Source organism: Abramis brama (genome assembly GCF_963993115.1).
Source record: "Abramis brama genome assembly, chromosome: 11".
NCBI lineage: Eukaryota > Metazoa > Chordata > Actinopteri > Cypriniformes > Leuciscidae > Abramis > Abramis brama.
In genome coordinates this window covers 13109129-13137000 of record NC_139973.1, presented here as the reverse complement: position 1 = coordinate 13137000, position 27872 = coordinate 13109129, and the positions used below count along the sequence as shown (strand labels likewise).

The 27872-nt window shown below is 37.6% G+C and overlaps 1 protein-coding gene and 1 long non-coding RNA gene across 7 annotated transcripts; both read left to right on the top strand.

Moving 5' to 3' along the window:
• The first annotated feature begins 8839 nt into the window (after positions 1 to 8839).
• LOC311091787 lies at positions 8840 to 21796 on the top strand. 6 transcript variants are annotated; one of them, XR_014608164.1, is made up of 5 exons: positions 8840 to 8878; positions 9458 to 9595; positions 9814 to 10003; positions 12740 to 12772; positions 19347 to 21796. It is a non-coding gene; the product is annotated as an uncharacterized lncRNA (long non-coding RNA). The 6 variants fall into 6 exon arrangements; XR_014608165.1 differs by having other exon boundaries at positions 12695 to 12772; XR_014608163.1 differs by lacking the exon at positions 12740 to 12772.
• Positions 21797 to 22721: 925 nt separating this feature from the next.
• On the top strand, positions 22722 to 27495 carry LOC311091786 (uncharacterized protein). Its single transcript, XM_084127879.1, has 2 exons — positions 22722 to 22926; positions 25419 to 27495. The coding sequence occupies exon 2, from the start codon at positions 25425 to 25427 to the stop codon at positions 27081 to 27083; it is 1659 nt and encodes a 552-aa protein (XP_083984005.1). The 5' UTR covers positions 22722 to 22926; positions 25419 to 25424; the 3' UTR covers positions 27084 to 27495.
• The last annotated feature ends 377 nt before the right edge of the window (positions 27496 to 27872 follow it).

The following is a 27872-nucleotide window of genomic DNA, read 5'->3' as shown; positions in this document are numbered from 1 at the left end:
GAATAGACAAACTGCAAAAACAGTTACACCTTTATTTTGCAATATTCGACAAAGACAATAACAAAACACTGTTCTGGCATCAAGTTTAACCAACAGAGCTCAATAAAGGCTGGACAAACCACCAGCATAGACAATAACCTGTCTATTTTATTCAGGTTAGTCAGCACTCAGCAGTGCAAAGACAGTTCACCCGAAAATAAATTAGGCTAAAAATAAAAGAAATTCAAATAATGAAAACTCTCAGCAGAGCACGGTTTGAAATAAATAACAACACACTCCCTAATTTCTGTTAAATCAACCATATACAATGCAATCAGCCTGGTGGAAATTAAGCTTTTGTGCCAAAAAAACCTACAAAAAATACAACCAAGAAAACTGTCCATACCACTTTGATGAGAAGCTCCTTTATTTTCTATTCTTGACAGTGCAGGGAAATACCTTCAGATTGGGTTGTGAAGGTGGTTCATCAATTGCAGTTAGATCGGCGGGTAAACCCGCGTCAGGCTGACCGGGAGAGAGCACTGGCACTGCCGCCAGGGAGAGAGCGGTGGCCGCCACAAGAAGGCTAACTTATGGCGTGTTCACACCAAACGCGAATTTAATTATTTGCGCGAGTAGATTACATACAAAGTCAATGCGCTGATGGCGGCCACCGCTCTCTCCCTGGCGGCAGTGCCAGTGCTCTCTCCCGGTCAGCCTGACGCGGGTTTACCCGCCGATCTAACTGCAATTGAACATCGGCACAATAATGGCGTGTCTTCTTCCTCAACTCTTTTTTTTAATTTTTTTATAAAACATTAAAGAAACTTGTTTAGCCATTATTGTGGCGATGTTAATTGCTATTTTTTACAGTCTATGGCTAAAGGCCGCCAGAGCCCGCCGCTCAGAGAGTCTTCTGTCGCCCTAGCAACCATAGGCTTTCTACAACTTGCTTCAACAATTCCATTTTATTCGGAAAACAAATTAAACACACACACCAGTCAACAATAATTCAGGTTTATATTAACATATTTTCTTAAATACATTTGAATAATAAAAATAAACTAAAAATGTATTTTGATCAAACTTGCCTGGGCGGGCCAGTGAGTAAAGTGGGCGGGCCAGTGCCGCCCTGGCCCATTACTGGCTACGCGCCTGGCACACACTAAAACAGCGCGTTTTTCTGAGCCCCAAAAAATGACAATTTAAACATGCTGTAAAAAATGATCTGTTGGGTATTTTGAGTTAAAACTTCACATACACACTCTGGGGACATCAGAGACTTATTTTACATCTTGTGAAAAAGGGCATAATACGGGACCTTTAAATATATTTATATATAAGAATTTCAGCAGATGCTTTATTAGACATTTCTCTCAAACAGAAATCCACAGATTCCCGTGCTGAACACAGACTCAATAAGAATGTTTTCTGCAGAAACATGTTATGCATTGTATTAACTTTGTTTTTAGTTTTTTTTTGCATTTATTAATCCCTGTTTTTCTTCATCTGTGTGGCCCACTGATACAGATAATACAAGAAAAAAAATAGCAAGCTTACATAAGACATTTGTCAAATGAAACTGAAAAGACATGAGGGTATGTTTATGTTGATAAAAGATAAATCTGTAATCTAAATTCTGATAGAATTACAGAGCATTTTTATATTGATCATAGAGGGCACATAGGGGAATGGAAGGGGGTCAGAGGTGAGCTTATCTAGTTTGTAGTAAAATACTTTTGGAGGGGATGTAGAGAGGTAGGTTATTCCAGGTCTGTAGGTCTAAACAAAATGTTCCTCCAATGGACCTGTTAAAGATAAGACTGCTGTGCCCCCACTGCACACCAGAAATGGTTTGTGGTCCCAGCTGTGGCTATGTGAACATACCTCATAGATTAGACTCTCACCCAGCAGCAGTCATATTACGCTTCTCCCAGACACGTACAATGGAAGAAAGGTTTGTTTTTATCCAAACGTCTGTATTAAGTCACCCCTTCGCTAGAGCGATTCAACAAACTAAAATTATATATATATATATATATATATATATATATATATATATATATATATATATATATATATATATATATATATATGTATATATATGTATTTATTTATTTATTTTGTGAGTCAACGATGCAGAGCAATAAAAAAAAAAAGACATGACATTCTGAAAAAGCTAAATACGAAAAGCTCTGAATATCTCGATGCTTGTCTCCTTGTTTCCCTTCAACTGACCAAAATATCCTTACTGTCTCAAAATGTCCTCCTCCCATCTTCCCTTCTCAGATCTCATCTATCAGTTACAGGCAGAATGACATTATTGGCTCTCTCTCATACTAATGGTGATAGTGATGTAACCTTATCATATAACAGTGACAATGGTCATAATCTAGACAGGCATAAACTGAGGTGAGATAATAGAGCCAGAATTCAAGTAGGAAATACTATCTAATGGGGCCCTCTTGTGGTAGAAGAGAACTATTGAAAATGAGCAAGGGAGACCAGGGCAAGTTGTCACCCCGGTTTCACATAGACTAAAATGCATGTTTGAGCTGTTTTAACTGAAAGCAACTTGAACTGTCATATCTAAAAAATATGTCAGTGCCATTGTTTTGACTCAAGATGCACATCATTAATGTTTTTCTATAAGGCATGTTGAAAGCTACTTAAATGCCCTAATTTTAACTAAGGCTTGAGCCTTGCAATATGGCAATGCTGTCATTGCACTTCACTCATTATCTACCGTAAGAGAACACACATCAGTAATTTTCAAACCCATTTGCAGTTCCAGGCTGACCAGAGGATGACTCACCAAAAAGAAAGTTGTTTCAGATACAAAGTGTTGCCAATAAGTTTCTTTCACTCAAATCACCTAGATGACACCTTCTATTAGCATAAAATTAGCATAAAATTGCATACAATTTGCATACATTTATTTTATTTATTTTATTATTGTTTTGTTTTTTGTTTGTTTGTTTTTTGTTATACCCCACCCTTAAAAGTCCTTTTTACTCCTCTGTTTTCGTCCAATCTGAATGACTTTCTGGATCTGACAGTTCTCTGGATCTGTCTCCTCCACTGGTTCTGCCCAGCATTATTCTCTGAATCTGACCAGTTCCCTGAATCTGCCTCCTCCTCCTCTTACTCCAACCCTCCTGCTGCACCAGCATGATCACAGTTACCTGCGATCCTAGGTGTTCATTTGAAACAGTGGATAATCTAACGAAAAATAAAGCTTCAAGCCCAGATGTTTCCAAGCAGCACAGCAGTAATGACTAGTGAACTTCTTCACTTATAAGATTGATAATATCAGGGAGAAAATTATAACTATGCAACCGTCTACTACAGTATCGCATCAGGCAGTGCATTGTAGTCTCCCTAAGGAAAAATTCGATTCATTCTTTACTATAGGAGAGGAAGAATTTTCTAAACTCATTAAATCATCTAAATCGACAACATGTATGTTAGACCCTATACCGACTAAGCTACTGAAAGAGATGCTTCCAGAGGTCATAGATCCTCTTCTTACTATCATTAATTCATCTTTGTGATTAGGATACGTACCAAAAACTTTTAAGCTGGCTATAATTAAACCGCTTGTTAAAAAAATGCAACTTGATCCTACAGAATTAGTCAATTACAGGCCAATCTCGAATCTACCTTTTCTGTCAAAGATACTAGAAAAGGCAGTATCTTCACAACTATGTTCCTTTTTAGAAAGAAATGATATCTGCGAGGATTTTCAATCAGGATTTAGACCGTACCATAGTACTGAGACAGCTCTCATTATAGTCACAAATGATTTGCTCTTATCATCCGATTGTGGTTGTATCTCTCTATTAGTGTTACACGATCTTAGTGCTGCATTTGACACTATTGACCACAACATTCTTTTAAATAGACTCGAAAATTATGTTGGCATTAGTGGAATTACATTAGCATGGTTTAAATCATACTTATCTGACCATTATCAGTTTGTAGCAGTAAATGAAGAGATGTCTTATCGATCAAGAGTTCAGTATGGTGTACCACAAGGCTCAGTACTAGGACCGTTGCTGTTCACTTTGTACATGCTACCCTTGGGAGATATCATTAGGAAGCATGGTATTAGTTTTCACTGTTATGCTGACGATACGCAGCTCTATTTCTTCACACCCTGACGAAACTTACCAATTCAAAAAATTAATGGAATGCATAGCTGAAATAAAAAACTGGATGACTAGCAATTTTCTACTACTTAATTCTGAAAAAACAGAGATTCTAATTATTGGACAAAAAACTTCCTCACGTAATAACCTAGAATACTGTCTAACACTTGATGGCTGCTCTGTCAAGTCCTCGTCGTCGGTTGGGAACCTGGGTGTGCTCTTTGATACCAATCTTTCATTTGAAAGTCACGTGTCTAGTATCTATAAAACCGTGTCTTTTCATCTTAAAAATATATCTAAATTATGTCATATGCTTTCAATGAAAAATGCAGAACAATTAGTTCATGCGGTCATGACATCAAGGCTAGATTATTATAATGCTATTATAGGTGGTTGCCCTGCATGCTTAATAAACAAACTACAGCTGGTCCAAAATGCAGCAGCTAGAGTTCTTACCAGAACTAGGAAGTATGACCATATTAGCCCGGTTCTGTCAACACTGCATTGGCTCCCTATTAAACATCGTATACATTTTGAAATATTGCTGATTACTTACAAAGCACTAAATGGTTTAGCACCCCAGTACTTGAGCGAGCTCTTAGCGCATTATAGTCCTTCACGTCTATTGCGATCTCAAAATTCCGGCCAGTTGATAATACCTAGAATATCAAAATTGACTGCTGGTGGTAGATCCTTTTCCTATTTAGCACCAAAACTTTGGAACAATCTTACTAACATTGTCTGGGAAGCAAACACACACTGTCAGTTCAAATCTAGACTAAAAACACATATCTTTGGCCTAGCATACACATAACACATTATAGACTTCTATAATTCAATGTAGATTAGGTCAGCCGGAACCGGGAACACTCCCCATAAATCTTGATGTACTTGTTACATCATAAGAAGGATTTTTAGGATGTTTGAAGGATGTTTATCCGAGGTTTACTGCAGTCCGTCGGATCCAGGCCGTATCCAGATCTGATGAAGAACTTGCGCCTGGACACGATGACAACGCAGTCCTGAAGTGTCAACCAGTCCCTCCCCTGTGAAGGCCTCCTTCCCTTCCCTTTACCTCAGTACAGATAAAATGTTGTTGGGATAATTCCGGTTTGCGTGGCTACGCAAAATTCTGTATTATACATTTTTAAGGACAAGTAGTTTATTGAGGGTTGATTTGTAAAGAAGGACTACACGCCTGCTCACAACGCGCGTACCTTTGGACTGAACGCATGTGTGCGACGTCTGCGTTTTCGCGGGTTTGCGTTTTTGAGGTTTGCGCAGAGATAATGGATAATCGTTTGGACCTTCGAACCTATTTCAGGGAGTGTGTTCTCAAGACAAGGGTTAAGGGTTTTCCTGTTAGAACGGTGTTGTGTTAGCGGCCCCTAAGTTAATAACTAATGATCTTCGCAACGGAAGTGAATCAATCAATCAAAACTAACTTTAGCTGGACAATAACTTTATCCTAGAGCTGTTGTAAAGCCTAAACAATCTGTTACAGTAATTCCCTATTATCACTGTAAAGCTGCTTTGAAGCAATCCATATTGTTAAATGAAGGTGACTTGACTTGACTTGCATGGTCTGCCAGATCCACCGTGGTCTTAGGAATCAGGGTTTCAGTCTAACAGTTCGACAGCCTTGCCTCTCTGAGCCCATGACTCTGCCAAACCCCTCCTATCCCCCATTTATACATGCACACAGAAGGGTGAATTCAGGTTGATTGGGACACTTTTTTCTAAGTCATCTCAATGGCAAAAAGTATCCCAATCACCCTGAATTCACCCCTATAAACATATATAAAAGAAAATGGATCAGAGTACTATGGTAAAATCAGGAGTATGATGGACACACACACACACACACACACACACACACACACACACACGTATATACATATACACACACACATATACATATATATATATATACATATATATATATATATATATATATATATATATATATATATATATATATATATATATATATATATATATATATATATATATATACACACATATATATTGGGTGTAAAGGTACACAAACATGACGGTTCGGTACAGCAGGGGGAGAAAACTAAACACAAAATTGCTTCCTTTTCCCTTTTTAAATTTAACTGGGGTTTTTAACAAATGTGTATATGTGTTTAAATTCTATTTTAATTATTTTCTTAAGGATAAAAAAAATCTATCTTAGCTAATGCTGTCAACTATATGGGTGTCACGTGTCAGTGTATGTTTGGACTTTCAGTTTGTGTTTTGATTTGTTCCTTTCCCACCACTCCTTCGTTTCCATGGTTACTGTCATTATCAGTTCAGGGCTCCGTTCAGCCCCGACAAAACGTTGCACAACGTTTTTTAAACAGAAACGGTGATGCGTTGAACACACTGTTCTGATGACGCAAGAGTTGCAACTATGGCAGCTGAGAAGGCCATTCTTTGTGTTCTTTGTGAATCATTTTCAGAGCCTGATGAAGTCGGTATAAATAGGCCTATGTGTTTATTAATACTACAAAATATGCCCGATGTTACAGTTACTGCACTTGCTGCCCAGAACAAAAGAGAACATCCCAATCGAGAGAAGGGATTGCTGAAACTGAAATGGAAGCACACATCTTACCTAATTCAGACTAAAACACATCTATTTAGCCTCACATACTGACATTATTTGTAGTTCATACTGTTTTAATACCCTGTATTTTATTTCTCATTTTTAGGAAAAGCACTTAATTACCATTGTTTATTTCTATACCAAATGTCATACACTTGCAATGAAGCTAAAAATATAAACAACTACATCATTATGTTGATATCCTATATTTTTACAATAAAACTTACGACAAACATGTCTTCTAATATCAGTTGTTGCGTATACCGAGCTGCATCGAACCCATTTGTAAATTACTTTCCTTGAACCCATTGTGCGAGTTCACTTTAATACCGCGTGCTTTATATACATGTTGCTGCTGATTGGACTGCAGTTCTGACACACCCACCAAACAAGAGAAAACGTATCTCAAACCCCATTGCACACCGGTGCACGCCGTTTCCAGGAAACATGACGTTCAACCCGGAAACCGTAGCAAAACGTTGCGCACCGTTTTGAACTAGAACGTGCCCCAGTTGTATCACATCATCGTCATCTGTATCACCTGTGCTCTGTTAATCAGTGTAATCTGTGTTTGTATTTAAGTTCCGTCTGTTCTGTCAGTCTTCGTCTGATCTCAGTTATATTTAGTGTTGCTACATGTTCTACCTTTCTGTGTTTAATTACCAATAAACCTTAGTTTTGGAATTATATCCTCGTCTCCTGCCTTCCTGCAACCACCTGTGACAATGGGGAGCCCTTAATTACACATTACTATAATATTCAAGGTTACAACAACAGAGCCCAAATTATTAAATTGAGTTGCTATTTCTTGTTAGATAAAAAAATAAATTAAAAAAAGTACTGTAAATTGCACATAAGGCAGGTTTTGCATTAACTTCTAAATCTAATTATAAAGTTAATTTTTACTTATAAAACGGATAGTTCCGGTCCTTGATTCTGATTGGTTGAGCTGCGTTCGAAGCCGCTGTAAATTACCATAGACTGTAAAAAATAGTAAATTACTCAACAAACATACACCTGTGACCGCATTACATTAGTATTACTGTGCAACTGCCATTTGTGATTCTTTGTTGCTGCATGTGTTGCTTGGCAACCTCTTTGGAACTACATTGCTTGGCGGAGGAATACATGTGTTTTAATGTTATAGTTTTTGTTGCTGGTGTTTATTTTATGAATAAAATAAATATTAAAATTAATATTTTTAGGAAGTAACCGTTTTATAAAAGCAATAAGCACCTGAAGCCGTGTTTTACAATGAATTTAGAACAGCTGAATTTAGAACAGGGTTTTAGGCACTCCGTGGAACAACGCCCCTTAGCTGTTCTAAATTCACTGTAAATCACGGCTTCACGGGGCTTATTGCTTTATTATATCCAGTTCATTTTTTAAATATAATAATTTACACGGTGGCTGTCATAAGGTGGTTGTTTTCATGACATATTTTTTTAAACACATTAAATAATCAAGACATTACTAACAGGTTAAGTAAATATAATGAATAGGCTAATATTGTGCATAGTGCTTCTCTCTAGAGTTCATTTCTCTAGCGAACTAACCTGCTTTCGACACTAAATATGAGGTAATGAGGTAAATGTAATGCTACGTGAGATATTATTCTCAAGCTGTTTTATTGATATCTTTCCGCAGTTGAAAGACTTGGTTGAGACATGTAAACAATTGGGTGTTTCTCAAACAGAAGGCTATATCCTACGAAGACTGCATATCTCGGCTGCCACGTCATCAAACGTCACTGAATGTCATCTCAATTTGAAAGATTCGTAGAAGGCAGCCTTCATTTTGCGTCCTTCAATTGGCCTGTTTTGAAGGAAGCATTGGATGTATCCTTTGCGGCCTTAAATCACCCACAATCCTTTGCACGCAATCCAATTCACGAAAATAAACTGACGGAAAACGAGCCGTTACTGAGCTTGTCTGAGTTTATTATAAAATGTAAGACAAAAATAATGTTTTCGGAAATTAAAGCATAGATGTTATCTTTTATTTTGCTGTAAATTAATAATGTGCAAAAGGCTCAAGTGATGTGAGCCTGACCGAGCATGTACAACTTGTGTTCGCTCAGACTACGCCCCCTTTCTGACATGTTGCGACATGCCCTGGCTTGCAGAGAACGGCTGTAAGTTGAGTTTCAGTTTATAAGTTAAGCTTCAGGTTGTGTATAATCATATCATATAGATAAGTTAATATTAGCAATTCATGTTTGAGTTTACAGTCAGTGACAGCCTTTATCTCTGTTGTATGTGTAGCTTGTATGGTATTCTTATTGTAGTTCATGTTTCAGGACATGTTTAGCTCTGTTTATTTAAGTAACTAGGGAGAGTTATTAACCTCAATTGTGTTCATGTTAGTTAACATCAATGTTTATTTCCTTTCCTTTAGAACCACACCTACACTGTAAAGTTCATAAGAAATAGTGCCTGTGCATCTGTATTTCAAAAGTGATATATTAAACCCTTCAACGAATATCTCTGCCTTCCGTGTCCTGACTAGACACCCCATATCGGTGACTAATTTAATAACCAGTAGAGCCCCGTTACAACTAACACTAAACTGCCAATAATGTAAGCCACTGGGAGACCACAGACGACTGTCATTCACTGTATTGCATTAATAAATAGTATTTTCATGCCGTGACCGTGGGGGCGGGAACATGTGTGACATAGCCATGCACTCTTACTAGACCGTCTCATTCTAGCATGTAATTGCTGAGGAGGACACTAGCCTACAAGCCTCAGAAGAACTGAACTAGGAAGGACGCAGTCTCGGTAGGATGCAGCCTTCCATTTGAGAAACCCCCATCGAGCGATCATCTCTTCTTCTGCGCTTTTTACTGGTAGGGGTTACTTTTTACGTTTCAGGACGAATACAAGTACCGTTACACCCCTAATATATATAATCTAAATGTCTGTCTGTCTGTCTATCTACATATGCTCGTAAACTGTCATTAGTCTGTCTCTTAAGCATTGCTGTTTTGATAGCTCACTGATGTTTGAGCTTTCTGCCTAGAATATTTCAAATTCACTTTGTTATTAAATGATTTATCCTTTATAGGTGCTACCGAAGAAGAGCCCTTGCATACATGCTAAGAATTGCTCGCCTAGAAGCTCAAGAAGAAGAGAAAATAAGATGAGTGGAACTGCGATAAGAAAGTGACAACACATGCAGAAAAAAAACATCCAATCTTATCAGAACTCTACACAGTTTTTTACAAATGAATGCCCTGCCTAGTATCTCTAGCTCTGTAAGTACCTCAGTATCAGTGCTTCCTCTCATTGTGGTGATAGTTTTTTTTTTTTTAAAGGAGCAAACAACTGCACCAGAGTGGCACAGTAAAAATCCTCGGTTAGCACACTAAAATGTCCACTGGAAAAAAAGTGGTAAAATGCAATTATTATTTCAAAAACCTATTTGTACTTGATCTAACCCATAAATATCATGACTTGTGTTGATGCGACTTGTCAGGTTGATATATCTATAAATATTTCAGCTGTTTGCAATGAACAAATCAAACAAAAGCAATTGAAATAGTTCAACACAACAAATGTTTCCCCAAATTCAACTGAAAATGCAACTGCAGTATCAAAATTATTCAACCCTCTGAATAGAATCTCAACAGCACAAATCTGCAAGACTTGGTGGCAACAGGCATTGAGGTTTCAGCTCGCACAGTAAGGCACGTACTTGACGCATGCCAGAACTCCAAGACGTACAACACAACTGAGCCAAAAGCACAAGAAAAGTTGGCTCCAATTTGCTAAAAATCATATAAATAAGCCACAAAAGTTTTGGGATTCTGTTCTGTGAATAGGTAGGGATGTGATGTTATACCGACATCACCGGGGGTGGGGGGTTTAAATCGCAGAATTGCCGCTAATTCACTAATGGTGCGCATCCACTGGCGCAGAGAAGAACGAGTGTTTTCAATTAATTCCTCTGGAAGATCAACTTTTGTACAGTGTGATATATTTCATGCAGTTGTGTACTTACATTATCCCAAAAGTTCCCATGGATTTGTAAATCCAGAGAAATTACAGTTTTAAATAATGGCTCGCCCCTTGTCATTGTTGCATATCAATTACGTATTATCTGTGCTATCCTTGGTTTCCGCTTGTAGAAACCATATATATATATATATATATATATATATATATATATATATATATATATATATATATATACAGTGAGGAAAATAAGTATTTGAACACCCTGATATGTTGCAATTTCTCCCACTTAGAAATCATGGAGGGGTCTGAAGTTGTCATCGTAGGTGCATGTCCACTGTGAGAGACATAATCTAAAAAAAAAAAAATCCAGAAATCACAATGTATGATTTTTTAACTATTTATTTGTATGATACAGCTGCAAATAAGTATTTGAACACCTGAGAAAATCAATGTTAATATTTGGTACAGTAGCCTTTGTTTGCAATTACAGAGGTCAAACGTTTCCTGTAGTTTTTTCACCAGGTTTGCACACACTGCAGGAGGGATTTTGGCCCACTGCTCCACACAGACCTTCTCTAGATCAGTCAGGTTTCTGGGCTGTCGCTGAGAAACACTGAGTTTGAGCTCCCTCCAAAGATTCTCTATTGGGTTTAGATCTGGAGACTGGCTAGGCCACGCCAGAACCTTGATATGCTTCTTACAGAGCCACTCCTTGGTTATCCTGGCTGTGTGCTTCAGGTCATTGTCATGTTGAAAGACCTCGACCCATCTTCAATGCTCTAACTGAGGGAAGGTTGTTCCCCAAAATCTCGCAATACATGGCCCCGGTCATCCTCTCCTTAATACAGTGCAGTCGCCCTGTCCCATGTGCAGAAAAACACCCCCAAAGCATGATGCTACCACCCCCATGCTTCACAGTAGGGATGGTGTTCTTGGGATGGTACTCATCATTCTTCTTCCTCCAAACACGTTTAGTGGAATTATGACCAAAAAGTTCTATTTTGGTCTCATCTGACCACATGACTTTCTCCCATGACTCCTCTGGATCATCCAAATGGTCATTGGCAAACTTAAGACGGGCCTTGACATTTGCTGGTTTAAGCAGGGGAACCTTCCGTGCCATGCATGATTTCAAACCATGATGTCTTAGTGTATTACCAACAGTAACCTTGGAAACGGTGGTCCCAGCTCTTTTCAGGTCATTGACCAGCTCCTCCCATGTAGTTCTGGGCTGATTTCTCACCTTTCTTAGGATCATTGAGACCCCACGAGGTGAGATCTTGCATGGTGCCCCAGTCCGAGGGAGATTGACAGTCATGTTTAGCTTCTTCCATTTTCTAATGATTGCTCCAACAGTGGACCTTTTTTCACCAAGCTGCTTGGCAATTTCCCCGTAGCCCTTTCCAGCCTTGTGGAGGTGTACAATTTTGTCTTTAGTGTCTTTGGACAGCTCTTTGGTCTTGGCCATGTTAGTAGTTGGATTCTTACTGATTGTATGGGGTGGACAGGTGTCTTTATGCAGCTAACGACCTCAAACAGGTGCATCTAATTTAGGATAATAAATGGAGTGGAGGTGGACATTTTAAAGGCAGACTAACAGGTCTTTGAGGGTCAGAATTCTAGCTGATAGACAGGTGTTCAAATACTTATTTGCAGCTGTATCATACAAATAAATAGTTAAAAAATCATATATTGTGATTTCTGGATATTTTTTTTTAGATTATGTCTCTCACAGTGGACATGCACCTACGATGACAATTTCAGACCCCTCCATGATTTCCAAGTGGTAGAACTTGTAAAATAGCAGGGTGTTCAAATACTTATTTTCCTCACTGTATATAAATATATATTGTAATCATGGTTCACGATTATTGATTGCGAGTACAGAAAATCAAAAAAACAAAAAACAAAAACAAACATAAACGTAGATCACCTGAGGCAAGCAGGCTTTTTGGGACAAACAGAGAAATAAAGGATGGCGTTTTCAGGATGGAGAGAGCTTCGCAAAAAACCTGGACTTGATCTTTCCACAGAGACTCCACTCTCGCATGTGTTTTAATAGACAGGTAAGCAAAAATATATTATTTATTGTACACATACAGTTATATTGCACTTGTAAAATTGCAACTGTATGTGTAATTTGATTTCAAACCATATTTAACACTTCAGCTCCATTCCTCGGTGTGGTGAAAAGCCAATATATTTTAGTATTAAATTATAAAAATTAAGATAATTTAGTCATAGAAATCATTCAAGAGTAAATGTGAAATTGTCTTTCTTAATTCTGTTAAAAATAGAGAAGTTTATATATGGAACATACACTTGGTAAAATATCATATATCGTATCTTGAGTTACAGAGAGTTAAACAGGGGAGACATCGCTTATAAAAGTGAAATAAAATATGGTGAAATATGTTGTATACATGCTTATTGTGAGTATTGTCTGTTTTATGTTTTTTAAGTGATCCTCCCACAATTTTCCAGAAAAAAAATAAATAATCTGAATTCTTTGATGAATAGAAAAGTTCAAAAGAACAGCATTCATTCAAAATATAAATATTTTGTAACATTATAAATGTCTTTTCGTTCAGTTTTGATAAATTTAATGCATCAGGGACACAAGTAAAACAGGAGAGTGAATACAGGAAGTGAACATGAAAACAGTGGTAAAGGACATTTAACTTAAAAGTCCACAGAGGGGAACAACACGGGGGTCATGACAAGTTGTATGTCTCGGTATCATTTAAAAAAAATATATATATATTCATATTTTTTGGTAGTGTAACTGGAAGATAATAGCAAATATGGAATTGTTCATAATAGTGCTTGGTGATTATTAGCAGTTCCAGGTGAGTTTACTGCACTCATTTTAGAAATAAACAAGCCACCTCCCCTGTTAATACACCCACAGATGGGCTGTTAAAAGTTGTGCCATATCTTACTGCACTCTAAAAATATGTTCACTGTTCGGCTATAAATGTTTACATCATTCTCTTTGCATCTTTGCAAGGGGAGTGGGTCTGAAACCTCAAGCAGTCTCCTTCAAGTATGTGAACTTGCAACAGAACACATTTTATATTATTTTACTGCTTTCATGGGAGCTCATCCTCTCTCTATGGGAGCTCAGCTCCCACTGGCTCCCACGTAATTCGAACCATGTTTGCTAGGCTATATATAGTATTCTCCACACTGCAAACTCCTTATGTGTTTATTCAACTATGTGTGGGCCTATGTAAAATACTGGACAAATCGCATCCTATTTTGATTTGATACGGGACGCATTTTACCTGTTAATACGGACGATTCCGTATTTTACGGGACGGGTGCCAACCCTATTCGTGAAGGTCCTCAAGGATCGTTGGCTGAGTTCTTGGACTATGCTTTGCTGTTGAGTGGGTCGATCCTCCTTCACTGTCGGGGAGGTTGAGGAGGACGCTTCCCCTAAACTTTTTTTTTTTTGTTGGGGCTATATGCATCAAGCTCCGGTGGCCACGTAGTCCAGGCAAAGTAGCGTTTTACGACAGACTAATTGTAAAATAATTTTTTGCAGCTTAGATCATTTCTATGAGGTGTCCAGAACAACATACTAAAAGTCCTAAGAAATCCTAGTTGAGGAAATATGTTAAATTCTCATCAATCCAAGATGTGTGCCAATAAGGCCAGACAACAATACACCCCAATGGGGCTATTTTTTTTCTTTTCTCCTATCAAAATGAAACATTACACAATGAAAGTACCCATGAAAAAAAAAATATATATATATATATATATTTGTATTACAAGTTTCTTTGAAAATGAATTTTAATATGCAAATGAGCTATACACTAATCGAATATGCCCAAAATACACCCAAATATGCTTAATTTTTTCCTTTACTCCTACCACAATAAAATTTTACATAGTAAAAGTATACATGAAAAGTAATTTTTGAAATGAATTTGAATATGCACATGAGCTCCACACTTATTGATATGTCTTAATTTGCATAGGCAGAAACACCATTCATATGTATGACAAATACATCGGCCCAGTCTCCATCCAATCATCCTGCCAATGGGTGATGGCAATGCTGTTTTAAGAAACTGCCTGGCTTGGTAGAACCTGCCAGGGGTATAACCCCCCCGGTATAGTCTTCAGGGTCACGGAGGCACACAAGCCTCCCCACCACGACAAGGTAGCAACAACAGGCGAGGTTTCTTTTTGGTGTTTTTTGTTTTATTTTATTTATTTATTTATTTATTTATTTAACTAACCTAGATATTTCTGTTGCTAGCTTCTCATAACACTGCAAAGCTACTTTACAAACGGTGGAAGTCTGATGTGTGGCCCGCCTGGTCTGAAATACTTGCTAACTACAAGAAGAGAAGCAGTTTTGGTGTCTGGCAAAATTATTTTAAAGAGCTGGAATGTCTGGAAAGTGTGTCTATCTGGTTTTTCATCTGTCTTCTGTGTGAGAGTGAATCGTTTAGTTGGTAAGAACGACTTCTGCCTGTAATCTCGTAATCTTACCGACAATACCAATCATTTGTAAATCTACCAGGCCAAAATTTAATCTCACCACGTTACTAATGACTAAGATGGCTATTCTGACTTTCTTCTGATGTTATCTGTGGGGGAATGTCATTACGTAAGGCTTGTTCGCAAAAAACAAAAACAAAAAAATTTAGAAAGCAACTGGAGGCAAAATTGTGCAATCAATTCTTAAGGTCAATATAAGTCTTTTTGTGGCAAGTGACCCAGGTAAGTGTGGCAAGTGACTTCAAATGTATCGTGTTTATGCATAGGTTAACTTACTGAATGGACATGAATGTGTGGCCCCTGTTTTTTCTACTTGTGACTTTATGGTTTCTTGGCCATAAGTCAATTAGGCCTAGTGTTGAGCTCATTTGCATATTTAAAATAGATTTTTCAAAGAAACTTGTAAAACAAAAATGTTACTTTCCATGTACTTTCACTGTGTGAGGTTTGATTATGATAGGAGTAAAGGAAAAAATAAGTCCATTAGGGTGTATTTTAGGCATATTCGATTAGTGTATTGCTCATTTGCATATTCAAATTCATTTTCAAAGAAACTTCTAATACAAAATGTTTTACTTTTCATGTAGACTTTCATTGTGTAAAGTTTTATTGTGGTAGGAGTAAAGGAAAAAATGAATCCTATGCGGGTATATTTTGGGTAGCCTATATTTGATTAGTGTATAGCTCATTTGCATATTCAAATTAATTTTACAAACTTGTAATACAAAAATTTTTACTTTTCATGGATACTTTCATTGTATAAAGTTTTATTTTGATAGGAGTAAAGGAAGAAAATAGCCCCATTGGGTGGCCTTATTGGCACACATCTTGGATTGATGAGAATTTAACATATTTCCTCAACTAGGATTTCTTAGGACTTTTAGTATGTTGTTCTGGACATCTCATAGAAATGATCTACTGTATGCTGAAAAAAAATCTTTTACAATTAGTTCTATTTTTGGCTCCAAAATGAGTTACTTTGCCTGGACTAACGGAGCTTGGCCCAGTCTCCAGCACTTCCAACTCTGTCATGATCCCAGTGTTGTTCCCCTGTCTTGTGTTTTGGACTTAAGTTGAAATGTCCATTACCATTGTTTCTATGTTCACTTCCTGTATTCAGTTCCTGTTCTCAGTGTCTTGCCCAACCCGATCTCACGGCAATTCATACGAATTTTATGAGGTGGCTATTTCATACGATTTCATAAGACCTCACTTTTTCTTTTCTTTTTTTTGGTTTGTTGCTAAATCGTACATATTTGTTGCCCAATTCGTACGAATGACCTCCCCCTGACCCCGCCCTTAAACTTGCCCATCACTGGGGTTTAGACAAATTGTACGAATTTAACATGGATTTAACAAAAACCTGCACATTATTTTCATACTGTTCTTTTAGAAATACTGGACACTCACTCTCTTTTGTATATTTCTTAGAATTGCATGGAGTATACACCTGTAGGCTATGTATTGATGGATGTTCATTTTAATGTTTGTAAAAATGAAATAATCTGTTTCCCCCTCATTTTAAAATCTGTTTCCCCCTCATTTTAAAAAATGTGTTTCTTTAAAAATATTATTATATATTTTATTTGCTTTTATCTTTGTCATAGATTTTTGCTCATATCGGATCTGGTAAACATGCAATCTTATCTACCAGAGATAATGGTATCAGAATGCAAGATTTTTGTAGGGTAAAATACATAATTAGAAGAAAAAATCTCAAAGACAAATCTGACAGATGCAAACGTGAAAGCAGAGAGATGCGCAACATTGAGTGAGAATTGTTGGTGCAGAAAACAATGTGGTATTTTTTTACTTTCTGAACTCCATGTTTCTTTTTCCAGCTTCCACCATCCTACAGTAAATACCCAGACCAAAACTATTATCTTCCAAACAGGGCAATTGTTTGGAATTTTTACTGAATAGGATGACTCTAATGGGTCATATCTCTGTGTACAGGAAGCATTTAAGAGCCATGGAAAGGCTCACATCTCAAAGCAAGCCAGAATTTCCCTGAACACTCACATCCTCATTATGACCTATTCTGCTGCTATGGGAATGAGCTCAACTCACACTGAGACATTTAAAATGTAGGCTACATAAAACAAATTGTGCAAACACATAGATAAACTTTCGCTGACCTGAGTCTGGTGCAAGAGAAGAAAGGGAATTTGAGATAAGGGGAGAGAAGAACATGAACATCTTGCCCCAGAACAAGTTTTTTTTTTTGTTGTTGTTCTTATTGCTGTACTGTACATTCTTAGCTTCATGTAAAAATTCCTGAGTGGAAGCTGCTGGCACCAGACTAACTTACATGATCATGTTTTAAATCATGGCTTCTAGTGGCCAAAAGTGATGCCCGGCCTAGACAAATTGACATCTTCACTCTTTAATTAAATAATATAAAAGATTTGTTAAAGAATTTGTAATCATAGTATGTACTAGTTGTGCTTAGAGTCAGTTGATTTATTTGTGACTGTAGGAAACTCAGAAGCGAAGACCAGGGGCCTCATGTATCAACACTGCGTACGCACAAAAACACGGCATACGCCAGCTTTCACGTTCACGGTCAGATGTACTAACAGTGAAATTAATGTAAGAATGTGCGTTCCTCCACGTGAAATTCATGTCTGGTGTACGTACATTTGTCGTGATTTTTGTCCGTTGGCGACTCGTAGAGGCAATAAAGTGAAGTGGCAAACATTACACTACGAATTGTTCTATCGCACCACCAGCTGTCAGATATTGCTTATAATTTGTAATTGATAAATTATTTGACATATTATTGTCACATGAGTCTTATTAAAATATTCTATTAATTATGCAATTAAGTAAGAACATATATAAAGCATGTGCAAATTGATACAACCCGTCTAGCAATGGAAGCGTTGGCTTTATTAGAGGACATTTTCAATGGACAAATCCGGAGAGAATGAGTTTTTAGGGTCCACAATGATTTTCTGGCCCACAATGATGACTGGCTTATCAGCCGTTTCAGATTTCCAAGGGCTATACTCTTGGAGCTCTGCGCTGAGTTGGGTCCGAATTTGGAAAGAGAGACAGTGAGGAGCCACGCATTACCCGTTCCTTTACAGGTGCTTACTACACTTGGTTTCCTGGCAACTGGTTCTTTCCAAAGAGAACTGGCAGACCGCTCAGGAATAAGCCAGTCGTGTTTGAGCCGTGCAATGCCAGCTGTATGGGACGGGATCATCCGCTTGTCTACCAGGTATATAGCGTTCCCATACGATGCAGGTGACCAGCCAAACATTAAAGCGCAATTTGCAGCGATAGCCGGTTTTCCTAATGTAATCGGAGCGATCGACTGCACGCATATTGCTATAAAGGCGCCATCTGAAGAAGTATTTGCATATGTGAATCGGAAACATTTTCATTCAATAAATGTGCAGATTATATGTGATGCACAAATGCGCCTAACAAATATTGTGGCATGGTGGCCTGGGTCAACCCATGATTCATATATCCTTACAAACAGTATGGTTGGGATGAGACTCCAAGCTGGCAGGGTGCACGATGGGTGGATACTTGGTTATGCAAGTTATGCATTTAAATGTATGGTTCTATCTAAAAGTTTAATTTTTGTGTGTGTAATTATTCAACTGCCCGTCAGGAGACAGTGGTTATCCACTAAAGACGTGGCTGTTAACCCCCCTCACCAACCCACAAACTGACCGAGAGCGCAGATACAATGATGCCCATTCTCGCACTCGGTCAGTTGTGGAGCGGGCGATTGGGCAGCTGAAATGTCGGTGGCGCTGCCTTGACAGGACCGGGGGGATGCTGTTATACCGCCCTGACAAGGTTTGCCGCATCATACTGGCCTGTGGAGTGCTGCACAATGTCGCGCACAGGCATGGTGAGGATTGGTGAGGTGGGGGCACCGCCAGATGACACTGACCCAGGACCAGTATATGTGCAGCACAATCAAGCCATTCAGTCCCGTCAATGTGTAATTGCGACAATATAAATGGTACTCAGACACAAAGTTCATTTTTTGACCAATTCCTTTAATGAATGGCTTATTTCTGTGAGTGCGTCAGTGACATTTTTCAGGTGACTGTTAATTTCTCCAATGGCCCTAACAATTTGCTGTTGTGACTCCAGAACAGCATGCGTCAAGACGCGGCCAGATGGACGGGCTTCAGCACTGGGGGGAGCATTAGAGACACCGGAGACGCTGGACTGAATGGCCTCTGGCTGCTCGGGTGCTACGGACTCTGAGTGCATGTCAGTGGACGTTCCTGCTGTTGTTCCTGTGGTTCCTTAGTCCAAATAAACACAGGCACATGTTAACAGTAATTTGAGTCTGTTCCTTATTAATGGGTACACGCATTTGCAATAAAAGCAGTGGATATGTAAAATCTCTGGTGTACTTTTTGCTACATTGCATGCATTTTAAAATTAAATGGTGGCTGGTAGGCTTTATGTATCAAAGTTAAGGAAATAAATTTTAAATTAGTCACCTTGCTGGCAGTCCTGTAGTATATCCGAGTCTCCCACATCAACGGATACGATTCCAGAGATTAACGTGTTTCCTACAATAGAGGCAACTCTCTGATCAAAGGGTGTAAGTTCATCAGCCCCTGTACCACCGCCTGTTCTGCCCACACTTTGTCTGTGCGCAGCAGTTCTCCGCTTAACTTCCACCTTTATGTCAGACCATTTCTTCTTCAGTTCATTTACGGTGCGACTCTCAGATCCCACCGCGTTGACGGCATCAGACAAACTCTCCCACTCTTTTTTCTTTCAAAGTTCCAAATAAAATATTTTTTCTTGTTTCTACCTCTGATAGTAGCACCTCTAATTCATTTTCAGTGAAATTTCATTTCTTGCTTGCTTTAGCCATGTTCTTGCAGGTTTCTTTTGCCAAATTGGACTAATTACCATATTTAAATTAATTTAATTGAGGGAGGAGACAGGGTGTGGTGTTGTGCTCGTGCATGTGCGCTCAATTTCGCGTTAATTGGGATGTACAAAGAGAATGTATGTGGAATGCTGCGTACGCAGAGATTCATACATCTGATTTTTTGGGTGCGTACGCACATTTACAGCTTTGTCCATACACAATGTTTTAGAATGAATTCAACGCAAGCCTTTGTACATGAGGCCCCAGGAGACTTGGTTGTATCTTCAGCAGGATTCTTTATTGAGAACACGAGTTGTCGGTAACTGCAGTCATCAAGTCTGACTAAGGGAACTTTACATGGTATCTTATTCAGTGGGCGCTGGGCAGTCCTTAAAGGTGCTGACAGTCCATAAAGGAACACGCCGACTTTTGAGGACTTTAGCTTATTCACCGTATCCCCAGAGTTAGATAAGTCCATGCATACCCTTTTCATCTCCATGCGTATCTCTGTCTGACGCACCCACTGCTAAGCCTAGCTTAGCACAAAGAATGGAGGTAAATGGCTCCAGCTAGCATACTTGCTCCATATAAGTGACAAAATAACGCCAACATTTTCCTATTTACATGTTTTGATTTGTATAGTCACAGCCTGTACAAATAACAAGGTCACATGAGACACAGCCATCTTCTAACCGTATACATACTGGGAACTATATTCTCAGAAGGTGAAGCACTGCTACTTCTGCATCATTTTGTCACTTATTGGGAGCAGTATGCTTTTAAAACGATATCCCCCACATGATAACGCAGTGAAATAACAATAATTTGTATAATAATTTTGTCAGATAAATAACTTAACCAAGTTTAATGCTTTGTTTTTCCTTCATATAAAATCCTCATATATTGATTGTTTATTTGAACTTGGAGGAAATATCCCCTCCACATCTTTATAATCAATTTATGTGCATATATGTAGTGTTGTGAATCCAGCCAAACACTAGTATGCAATTATAAGAGTGTCCGACCCACTGACCATAGAACAGGAATGTAATCAGTCCGTTGGCATAAAATATGCACAATATGCGCACACACAGACAGTGATTCATATGTTTTTCTATTAGGAACCATAGATGGAGGAAAATCCATTGTAGAAAAATGAGTAGCACTTGAAAAAAAAAAAAAAAAAGGAAATAAGTTTGGGTGGGTCCACATTTATAGAACAACAGAGGAACATTCTTTTGAAATCATCATGATAACTTTCTACAGCTTTTGTTTTGATAGTCATGCTTGGTCATGCTCCCATAAGTTGTATAGTCAGCAAAATAACTGAAGTGTGAACTTTGGCACAGCAGAACTTAAAGGCCCCCTGAAATCAAAATTTAAGTTTTTTAGCTTTTAGTATGAATATGTTAGCCTTAAGGTTATGAATAAGCTTGTTTGTTCCAAAATTTGCATTTAGGACATATAAGCATTCAAAACTTAGTGGATCATGGATTCTTATGATATCACCGCGGACTTCAGCTTCTCATCACATCTTCTGTCCAATCAAATGCTCTTGTAGATTTTTCCCTAAACCTAACTACGTCCTACAATATTTATACTCTAGCGAGTCTAAAGTCGGCGTCGGCCGAGTCTAAACCTATACCCTAGCGCGTCTACACATCGACGTCGGCTGGGTGCTAATACCTGTTCCCCTAACTAGTTTACTTCCTGCGCAGGAATAATCGACAAACAGACTTCAGCAAATGTCCCAAATGCTTTAATCACGGCCGGAGGATCTCTCAAGCAGTTCTCAGAGAATCTCCCCCAAGAAGAAGCAACCCTTCTGGTAAAGCAAACTTTGTTTTAATGATTACTTCATTGTTAATCACAACAAGGTTCAAACTTAGTCATCTGTCTAGTTTCATTTCCCATATTTGTTATTTTCACACAACCAAAGTCAAAGGGATATGGCAACACAACATATACCATTCAAAAACACAGGACAGAACGTTTTAGTACATTGTGTTTCAAAGTGTTATCATGTTAGGACTAAAAAGAGAAATGAGGTTAGATGTTAGAAACATGGTTATTTTAATATACAGTTTACTATTTTATCTATTAAAAATCCACCACAAATAGTGAGTATGTTTTTGTGGTACAGCCGTGGATCAGTTACGCACTGAAAACACATCAAGCACTATAGCGCGTGCTGCACCTGCACCGCAACACGCACCTGCACCGCAACACGCACCGCATACGCACTGCACACGGAGTATGTGTGAAACGGGCGTTAGCTTCCTGTTTCAGTGGAAGTTACGTCAACGCATCATACAAAGCTGTGTGTTCCAAGGCACTTCAGTGGGCCTTTAAGCTGAATTAAAGACCTCATGTAATTGGTAGCATGTGTCCTCTTACCTCATTTATTTTTAGTGCACACAGTGTAACTTGTGTCTAGAATCTGATCCCATATAATATGCATGAGAGAGATGTATTATACATATTTTGTGTCCAACTTCAAAAATGTTGCTAAAAATAGTCTAACAATAGCAGCCTTGTGTATATACAAAAAAGTTTACACAAACTTCCTGCCCCTTTAAAGAGCAGCACAAGGGTGGGGCTCCAAACCACTTCCCCACAACTAATTTCCAAATAATGTGGGTGAGTATATGAGAGCTTTTGTACAAAGCAGTGTAGTCAACAGTTGACTGGAAAGAGGATAACCAGAAAGACATGAGGAGGCAGAAAGGAATCTGACAAAGAAAACATTGCAGCTGTTTAAAAGAGTTCTGGGAAACGCTTTTGCAAAACGAGGAGAGCAAAGCACCGATATCTCTGACAAAACTTCCAAGTTCTAGGGTAAGATAATTTGTACAAATTTGTTTTTGGCTCTTATTACTTTAAAACTGATTTTTGAGATGCAGATTACAGTTACAGTGCACTAAATATTTTTGCTCATTCTTAAATATTAATAATTAATTACAGAAATAAAAAAGTAATTGACAGTCATGTCTTTACTACATATTTTACAGAAACTTTCAAAACAGAAATAAATGGTTATTGAATGCCTTATTTTTTTTATTGAAAAAATAATAATTCTCTCAATAACACAGTCTTTAAAGGCAATAAAAAAAGTTATACAATTAAAAAATTATACAAATAATAGCTGGAAGTATTTGAAAGACAGTTAAATGTTCCAGCTCTCAGAGACTGTGGTTTGGTTTTCCTGGAACAGATTATGAAGTCTCAAAACTTTTTCCATGTGCTTTTTTTTTTTTTTTTTTTTAAATTGCATGCATGCATACATTCTTGTTTCTGTTAAATATCTGTGCAAATGCAATAGCAGAAGCAAAGTAATGGTATATGTTTTAATAAGAGAATTGTTATTGTTATTATTATTTAATAATAATCTCTAATAGGTTACACATTATCAAATGTTGAGAACACTGAAAATATGGATCCTGTTTATTAAAAGAAAGGAGAGAAACATTAGTCATTGTCTTGATCAGGTGCATTTCCGGTAACACTTTAGAATGGTATAGTAATAGCGCTCAGTTGAATGAGGTAGTTCACTAGTAGCTAATCAGCAATAATTATTTTTTCATACCTCCCAGAGCCAGAGGACTACTAAGAACTATATAGGTTCTAATTAATGTGAATAATGCACAATGTATAATTAATTATAAAGTAAAGATCATGATAACCGGCTAGTTATGACTCGAGTTTTACCAAATCATTCAGAAAGAATTAGGCCTACTATTTGGAACAGTATTCAAAGTGAAAAGCATGATACCTCCCTAATATTGACTGAATTCATTATAAGCTTTTGGGGTTTTTGTAAGATTTTGGAAAGTGATGACACAAATGTTAATACATCATATACGACTTTTTTATTTGACCTTGTCTTTTTCAAAAAACCTGTAATGTAAGCCCACTAAAATTGTTTATTACAAATAAATTACTAAATGTTGAAAATGAATAAATGTAAATGAACCAAAAATTGTGTTGCGTTTACAATCCTGTGAAAACTTCCCGCCACCTGGTAATGTGGAAGACATCGGGCCCTATCATACACACGGTGACGGCACAATGCGGCGTCAGGTGCGATGCAAGTGTTTTTTGCTAGTTTCAGTCTGACGAAGACTGAAAAAAACATTTGTGCACCCATGGGCATGCTGGTTGAAAAAAACGATGTGTGTTTGGGGCGCATTGTTGGCGCGTTGCTATTTTGAGACAACTTAAATAGACTGCGCCATTGACCAACTGAAACCTGGTCTAAAGTCAATAGCAAAATATATATTTTTTGTTATTTATGGAGCGCGTTAGTAATATGCGCCTATAGGCGGGTCCACAACACGCGTATACACTTTGCATTTACACTTAATTACATTACACACACAGGGACACACAGTAGCACACAAACTTTTTTTTAATATTAAAAATAAAAAAGTATTACAATGTAAAAGATTATTATTGTGTACATAAAGATATGGTGGAATCCGGCTTGTCCCGTATGAGCAGAGCAGATCAGTTTCCTCTCTGGAGACGTGTTCAGTCTTTCCACTTGCAAATTAGACCATGCATGCCTATGGAAGGCATTTTCTGCCAAATTTAAATAAATAAATTAAATGATTAAAATGAAAATTAAAACCAGATTAACGATTTCATTACAGAAAACAGTACGCAAAATATGTGACAAAATTGAGAATGAAATTAAATGATTTCATTTTCACAGCATTATCCCTGTCAAATTGAAAAATAAAATGCAATTGGTGATTTCACATTTCATTTTCACTACAGTCTCGAGGCAAGACTGCCAATATTAAAATGAAAAGCCAAACGTGAAAAAGAAACTGCAAATACAGTTTTTACAATGCTCTTTAGTAATGCTCACGCAATAATAGTGACACAATTCAAATACAAATGTACATTTTCGTTTTTATTTTCGTTTACATTTTCGTTTTCATTCAAAAAAACAAGAAGTTTTTTTACTTCTTGTTAGTCAATTGTAGTTAATCGTAATATCAGATACTCATTTTTTCCTGTGTAGTTACTACAGATTTATATACAGTATATATATATAAAAAGCATAAATGTGACATTACAGCTATATGGGTGGAGGAATGATTTATGTCTCAAAAGGAAGGTTTACCAAGAGGTTTTTTCACAAATAGCCAACCGTTCACATTTTTCTGTGTCAACGTTTGCCATATGACAGATTTAGGCTTTGTGTATGGCTTTGAGTTTTCGTAGGCAAAGTAGTAATAAAGTAAAAATAATAAAAAAGACCAGAATTTGACAAAGCTTTGTAGATCTTAGTTCTAATGTTATATGTTTTGCTTTCCTTGTAGGAGTCAATGGACCTGGTGTGGTACGTGATCTTTGGCATGTGTGCCATGAATGCTGTTGCCTCTGCATGTCCAGAGAACTGCCAGTGTAAGCCAAACACAATCCGTTGTCAAGGCTTAAACAAATTTCCACCCTCCATCCCCCCAACCACCAGTACCCTCATAATCACCAACACCAGCATACAATCATTAAAACAAGCTGATTTTGTGACTTTCGCTGAGAACCTCGCTATGTTTGTAGTCAAGGATTCAAGCATAGCTGAGGTGGAACCTCATACATTTAACCAAACCCACAATCTCATTGTTTTAGGTTTCAGTGGGACAATGCTAACCTCTCTGCCAAAAGATCTGTTTCAGAATCTACACACATTAACAAATTTAACGCTCAGTAACAACAAAATAGATGTTCTGCAACCATCTCTTCTCAGCCCTCTTGTAAATGTGACCAAAATAGACCTAAGCAGAAACCTTCTAACCTCTCTGCCAGAAGATGCTTTTCAGGGTTTAGAAAAGCTGGAACAGCTCATGTTGCAAAGGAACTCAATCAAAAAGCTTTCCAGCGGTACTTTTCGAGGACTCAATAATCTCAGAGCCCTGTTCCTCCAGCAAAATCAGTTAACAGAAATACCAGCAGGCATTTTTGATGACTTGGTAAACCTTGAGGTATTGCATCTTCAAGACAACAAAATCACACAGCTACCAGGAAATATTTTCTCAAACTTGCATAAGCTGAAGAAACTCTACCTCTCCAACAATAGGTTATCATTGCTTCCCAGTGCAGTCTTTTTTAACCTTCCTAACCTTATTCAGATATCACTGTACAATAACCAACTCAGTAGGTTAATGCCTGGAACTTTTGGTCCAATGGCCGTCCAGGAGCTCTGGCTGTATGACAACATGTTAACCCACCTTGAGGAAAATGTGTTCAGCAACTTAACTGAGATTCGCCTTTTGGTGCTCAGTAGGAACCGGATTCAGCACATCTCTCCTGGCGCTTTCAATGGCTTGGTGGAGCTAGAGGAGATCGCTCTTCACACTAATCAATTAATTAGTATTGAGGCGGGGATATTCAAAGGCCTTCCCAAGTTAGCTAACATATCTATAGAGAATAATCAAATACAGCACATACCCATAAACCTCTTGGAGAGTGTGTCTCGCTTAAATCTCCTGGAGCTTCAAAACAATTCTCTACCAAACTTGCCAAAAGAATTTCTAAACTCATTGTCTATAGTTGATAATATTATACTTTCTCAAAATCCCTGGAGGTGTGACAATGATATACTTCCTTTTCGGGATTGGCTTGGACAGTATTCAGAGAAAGTGAAAAACCTTACGTTTGTTACTTGTGATACTCCTCGATCCCTGAAAGGTAGAAATGTAAGAGAGCTGATGGAGGATGACATTATGGGCAACCATTCACTGCACACTTTCCCAACCAAAATGACCTCTGCACCGGCATCAGACCCCACAACAGTCTCAGAAGAAATAGAGGACACAAGTGGAGGTGATTCTATGGGTCAAGGTCTATCCAAAGACAAAATCATTATCATTGTAGCCATTGTCTGCACTGCTGTCATTGTCAGTCTCATTGCCTGTATGTTATGGAGGAGGAACAAGCGAGGCAGTCAAGACTTGAAACGTCAAAGAAATACCAACTCGGTTATCTAACATTACACAAAAGCTAGCATAAACTATAGGCTGATTGTTGTTTCATTGTTTAACATTCTTCAGTGGATTTATGGAGGACAAATGTTTTCTATTAATAGGCAAATAAATGTGTTATTTTCTTTCTTTCTTGATACATAATAAAACAAGTTGTGTTAATACCATATTTTTTAATGAAAAAAAATCTAAATCATTGCTGATTAGATATGAATTAATGATCTTAACCCTTATGAGTGGTGTCACATATGAAGAACTGTACTGTATTTCCTTTCTTGTCACTGTCCATGGTTACACTTTCTGCAATTCTGTTTGTTTGTTTTTCTCATAGCAAATATATATATATATTTCAAATTTGTAAATAAAACGAAGATTATTGGAGCACATTTCTACAATTAAATACTATTTCAGTCTTTAATTCAGTGTGTTACTTGCCATTTCTTTGCAATTAATTGTTTACAAGCAATTTCTGAGAGAAACTCCACATATGTTTTGCCAATATTATTTTCCATTCTATTTATATGATGTAGCTATTAACAATTTGATATTATGAGACCAACAACAATTAGTGTAGTCTTTAAAATGTTTTCCTTATATTCCCATCTAAGAAATTCTACTGCTATTTAGGGGACTTTTATCTATATTTCAACTTTGCAGAGACATATTCATGCTTAAATATATAAAGGAAATGAACAGTCTAAAAATGGCCACAAAATAATAAAGAAAATAAATATTTTAACAGAAGAGAATTAAATAAACTGAGAAATGTCTCTAAATAATTGTGTTTTGAGATAG

Coding starts and splice junctions, on each gene's coding strand:
- LOC311091786 (XM_084127879.1), top strand. CDS start 25,425: ATGGACCTGGTGTGGTACGTGATCTTTGGCATGTGTGCCATGAATGCT.